The 5,949-nt window shown below is 43.9% G+C and overlaps 1 protein-coding gene across 1 annotated transcript; it reads left to right on the top strand.

The window, feature by feature from the left end:
• Positions 1-1,286: 1,286 nt before the first annotated feature.
• Positions 1,287-4,614, top strand: LOC134181695 (uncharacterized). Its single transcript, XM_062648961.1, has 7 exons — positions 1,287-1,301; positions 1,396-1,491; positions 1,563-2,585; positions 2,646-2,798; positions 2,936-3,163; positions 3,230-3,364; positions 3,427-4,614. The coding sequence occupies exons 1-7, from the start codon at positions 1,287-1,289 to the stop codon at positions 4,189-4,191; spliced, it is 2,415 nt and encodes an 804-aa protein (XP_062504945.1). The 3' UTR covers positions 4,192-4,614.
• Positions 4,615-5,949: the final 1,335 nt, after the last annotated feature.

Genomic DNA, 5,949 nt, shown 5'->3' with positions numbered 1-5,949 from the left:
GTCGCTACAGGGGATGTTTCATGACAACCATATGACACGTGACTCAATTGTACCAACATCTTGCTGCTATAAACTGCTCCACTGGCGGATCTAGAGGGTGTTCCGGGGGTTCTGTGGAACCCCTAAAATTTTATGTGACGTCATCACGTGGCGATGACCAGCAGTCGGACAGTACGAGTGAGTCGTACGGTACTCCTACTCTTTTGTAGCCTACTAAACGCGAACATCGGACACAATGCGCCAATTCAGCACATGGAAGAACGTATTGAACGGCTTAACATCGTCAGTTGACATATCTTTGTTTGGCTGCCCTAGCTAGAGAGTCGTCGCTTGAAAGAAGGTAGCCTTTCAGACTTCAAGTTGCCAAGACATTCAAAAAACCTTGCGAAGACTTCTTTCTGTAAAATCGAGGCATTTCAGGCTTGCAGCCAGTGAAAAGGTGGCGGATGCGGCTCTGTATGAGTCGCGCCCCCACTTCTTCCGGTGTAGTAGGAAATCCGTCTCGGGGAAATCTGTCTCGGCCGAGACACATTTCCTTAGGATATCTGTCTCGGCTAGTCAGATTTGCTAGGAAATCTGTCACTACGCTGGGAAATTAGTCTTGGCCGAGACACATTTCCTTAGGATATCTGTCTCGGCCGAGGCGCTAGGAAATCTGTCACCACGCAGGAAATATGTCATTGTGTGTCTCACCCACACGCATGTGCAATTGTTTGATATTCTGAATGACGGGAAGCGCCATGGAAGAGCAAATGTACGAGCGGGTCGTTTTCTACCTTGAAAACGGTTCATATCCAACAGGTAGGCTGACGAAGAACAGCTGTCACACCGTCTCTACGTCCGTGCGATTGCCGATCCTCCTAACGATGTTGGTGATCTAGGTCTCTCGGAAAGCGAGAAGAGTGGTGTCCGTAAGAAATCCAAACTGTTCCAGCTAGAGGAAGGGATTCTCTACTTCCAAGACAAGAAACAATCGACACGCAGACAAGTTATCAGAGACGATACGACAAAAAGACAGGTGAACTCTCTAATTTCTCGGAGTTACGAGTTTCACCTCTAGTTAGCCATGCATGCCCTAAACTGGGGTGTAGCAATAATTTTTAAATTGTTCGGGCCTAACGCGCGCTAAAGGAGGTGACCGCGGCACGTGACAAAGCATGACTAGCGTGCGCTACCATCCAGCTAATGAAAAACAGTGTCCCCACCAATTAATCTAATTGACCTAACTGTACGTCCCCAAAGTTACGTTTTGACTTTGCCACAAACTGGTCATGAAAAACTATAATATGATCCACATTATCGTATATTTTAATATTGGCCTGTAATAAAGACTCTATATACTCCAAATAAATAAAAGTAAATAATATATTTAATTGGCTATACCTAAACTGGAAGTTGCGGAAATCGTCTGTTGGTGTAAGTGACAAAACGCTAGATCGAGTGACAAAGAAGTACTACTGGCTAGGAATAGTAGCTGATGTGAAACAACTAGTGAGAACAAGCATGCATAATTTTTTCAGAAGGTGCTTCAAAATACTGTCTCTGCACATTTCATTTCTCAGGTTCAACATTGTGATATATGTCAGAGAGTGAAAAGAAAGTTTGATCATCCATCAGAACCGTTACATCCATTACCTGTACCATCTAAGGTCTGGTCGCAAATTGGCGTTGACTTGGTTGGACCATTGCAAGTCACTAGTAGTGGCAATCAGTATATTGTTGTGGCTGTCGATTACTTCAGCAAATGGCCTGAAGCCAAAGCAATTCCATCGAAAGAAGCAATTCACGTTGCTGACTTCCTTAACTCACTCTTTCTACGACATGGATTTCCAGAGGTGTTGATATCCGATCAAGGTCGCGAGTTTTGCAATGCTATCTGCAATGAACTTTTGACAAAGACAGGAGTCAAACACAGAATTACGTCTGCCTACCACCCTCAAACAAACGGACTGACTGAGCGTTTCAATCAGACACTGAAAAATGGAATCTGCCAGATGACAAACTGCACAGATGAAGACTGGGATTCAACAATTGAGGCTATTCTATTTTCCTATCGCACTGCTGTTCATGCTTCGACCAAATTCACACCATTCTTTCTTTTTAATAATCGAGATCCTCGTATGCCTCTAGATGTGCAACTGCATGCACACCACGTCTCAGATTCAACTGCGGAAACCACGATGCATTGCCTGACTGATGAAGAGATGCAACATGATGTAGAACTGCTAGTCAATCTGAAACACCAGTATACAGCAGCTGCAAAACGAAATATTGTCAAAGCCCAGGAACGCCAGAAAGCTTACTATGACAAGCGCCATAATACATATTCTTTATCTCTCGATCTCAATGACCAAGTTCTTTTAAAAAATAGTAAACATGACAGCCGTAAGGGTGGAAAGCTGGACGTGAAGTGGACTGGTCCATACTGGGTGTCAGAACGTCTTCCGAAAGGCTGTTTCAAGCTGAAAAATGGAAATGGTGCTGTTCTGAAGCAAATCTTTCATGCAAGTCGTCTCAAACCGTATTATCCACCGCAGAGCTACGAGCCATGTGGTACTGGCACTTCAGACGAGTGCAAAGATACCGTATGCAGCGATTTGAACATGATTGTTTTGCATACACATGGCGTAAGTTCTGTTTATTAGATCAATGAAGATGAAAATGCTGCAGAAGCCATTGAATGGCACGCGGATGACTTACCTCTTCTATCCCCTGCGTCTGCATGTGTACGTGTGGATGCTTCAGTTGCATTCCAACCTGATGCGCAACCTTCAAGGACACATCAAAATGAAGGACAGGTAGAGGTCTTCTACAGTGACAGTCAATTAATCTAAAAATAATGAATGTCGTTAATATACCATTTTACACCAACTTCATATGCCTAATAGAGCACTATAGCTGTGTTTGGATATTTTCCACCTTCTGTGCCTTGCAGGGGTTATTGGTGATGGATAACAGGACAGAAATAGAGGCCCGTTCATTACCATCTACAACTCAACCATCAGCTTCATCCAGGGAAATCTCAGATGAAACTGACAAGGGAGCTTCATCCAGGGAAATCTCAGATGAAACTGACAAGGGCACTGTTGGAAGCAGAAGTATCAAATGTGACAGACGTAAATTACGGTTGGAACCTAAGAAAAGAGTACGTTTCCAGCTTGCGGTTAGCTCATTGAAAAATATCTTCTATTCTGTAATCCTTCTCTATGATTTGATTTGCCTTATACAGACAAATGAAGATGACAAAGAATGCAGTCAGACAGCGAATGAGGAGGAGAATAGCAGAGAAGAAGATGGAAAACGTAAGCGCAAGCTTGATTATAGGGGCCAAACTCAACCCCAAACAAAACGAAGACGTACTATAGTAAGTATCTCTTTGGGAAACCCTCTGAAAGGTTTAACTTACGTATTCCATGAATTGATTAGGAATCTAAGAAGAACAGTTTCACTATTTCAAGGCGAATGAGAGAAATTCTCATGCAAGGCCGCGAGCTTACGGATGAGCATATTTCTCTTGCTCACAACATACTAAAGAAACAGTTTCCACACATTGATGGCCTACAGTCACCGTTACTTGCACAGACGAATGGTTTTATCCCAGTCCAGCATGAGGGCATCCAGATACATCACGTCCCTGAGCGAAGCCATTGGGTAACTTCTAGTTGCTGTGGCCAACATATATCAGTTTATGACAGCAAAGAGGCCGGTTTTCAACTTAGTACTTCTCTCAGTCACCAGTTAGCCTTGATTTATAGGCTGGCGGTAGAAGATGATAGCGAAGACGATGATGATGGAAATGATCCCATCAACTTGTTTGTTCAAAAGCCCTATGTCCAACAGCAGAGGGGAGGTTCGGATTGCGGACTGTTTGCCATTGCATTTGCTGTGCATCTTGCTTTTGGAGACAATTTATCGACTCTGCAATTCGACCAGGCACTGATGAGACGGCACCTTCTCAAATGCTTTCAGCAGAAAGAAATGATGCCTTTTCCGCAGATGACAAAGACCACGGCTCATCGTCCCAAGAGACTTCGCGGTGTCATGATTGAGCTTTGTCGTTGGTGCTTGATGCCCGAGACATTTGCTGCTACAGTGAAGTGCCAGAAATGCGATGATTGGTGTCATTTGAAATGTGCTAGACCGATATTGCCTACTAGGAGCAAAAAATGGACCTGTGGTAACTGCAAGTAAAAATTCTGCATGCATACACTAGCTGACACTATACACATGTATATAGTTCGTGTTTGCGTTCAACGTGCATTACTGTTTGCATTGTGTGTATGATGAGCCTAGAACTTTGTTTAAACTGTGCTGTACGTATACATACGTATAGTGGGAGGCTGCAGTACAAATGAGAAACCTGGAATGCTGTGTTATGTTCCCTAGAAACGTGGTTAAATATATCATGATTTAGGCCCATTAGTAAATTCCCTGCTGCATGGAGGCATTTTCAATACCGAAACACCGGCCGTTCTGGGTTTTCCTAGAACATTCAGAGTGAGCTGCGTTTCCTAGCTCCGAGACCGATTTCCTAGGAAATCTGTCCCGCCCGATACCGATTTCCTAGAACATGCAGGGCGTGACGGATTTCCTAGCTCCGAGACCAATTTCCTAGGAAATCCGTCTCGGCCGGGACAGATTTCCTGCCGGGACGGATTTCCTGCTACACCGGGACTTGAAGGCTAAAAGTGCTAGTTGAAATCAAACCGTGGCTTTTTAATTGGCCCAGCTCGAACACCACCATTTCGTTACTTCCTTGCAATGATAATGTTTCAAAGTAGTTATTTTCTATCTCACGAAAATATATTTGATGGTCACAACATCACAATTTCATGAAACCATATATGTCGATCTATAGAAGCTTTTTTCGAAAGAAAAGAAAGAGCGGTAACATTTGCCTGTCTAGCGAAAGACACGTAGGCTTGCAAATCAATTCAAATTGTCCAGTACTGTAGATTCATTAATTAACGCATACTTCCGTTCTATGGTATAGATGATTAAATAGCTAATTTATATCTGGAAGCGTGACTGATCCTAACCTTTGTGACGTCACGGAACCCTCTATCCGAAAATCCTGAATCCGCCCATGTGCTCTAAACTGCAATCTAGTCAGGCAACATCCTCAACACATTGTACATGTTTCTACATCTTTCTTACTTTATTAGAAGTACCAAGAACAATCTCAAATGCAACAATGTAGCAATCAGTCCAATATCACGCCGTGAATTCGCCGCGAGACGAACCAGACCTCTTCCTGTTGCATTATCAGTCGTAGACGTTTCTAACACTCGTCTATCCTCTCAATAACGTTTCAATCAACCTACAGACGAAGTCAAACCCATAATCGAACGGACTGCGAGCGGGAAAACGTGAATTACGGTGGGCGAGTCTGCTCGATTTGAATTGATCACGCCGACGCGTCTCCCAAAACGGTCGCTTGGCCAACAACAGTTCGCAGAAGGAAGAAACAGGTCGCCGAACGGTTTTCGAAAGAAATAACGGTCGCATTCGAGGTCTTTCGATGTCGAACGTCGGAACCAATCACGGAGACTAATCAATTCTAGAGCAACTGATGATTGGTCGCCAAACCAATATCCAGGCGGAGCTATTGAAATACACGTGCAACAGATTATATGCTGAATGCTCATTGGTCGTCGCTAGTGACAATGGCGGGCAGAGCTAGCACCACACCCATATTATGCGCATAGCACTACTGCGCAACAATAAATAATACTAGTTGTACGGTATCCGTAGGCGCCTCGCGTTGGTGAGTAACACGTCCGACGGAGTTTTCAGACCGTCTACTGAAACGCCGAGTCCTAGCTAGACAATACGTATTTGTTGAAACCATATCTACCTGTCATGGAAGTAAACATGCAAACTTCCTAGTAGTCTAGAGTACGTACATAGGCCTGATATAGGTAGTCGTCGTTTTGCGATCGTGATCAA

This window comes from Corticium candelabrum, chromosome 7 (genome assembly GCF_963422355.1).
Source record: "Corticium candelabrum chromosome 7, ooCorCand1.1, whole genome shotgun sequence".
NCBI classification, from domain to species: Eukaryota; Metazoa; Porifera; class Homoscleromorpha; order Homosclerophorida; family Plakinidae; genus Corticium; species Corticium candelabrum.
This window is presented reverse-complemented; position numbering and strand designations above follow the sequence as displayed.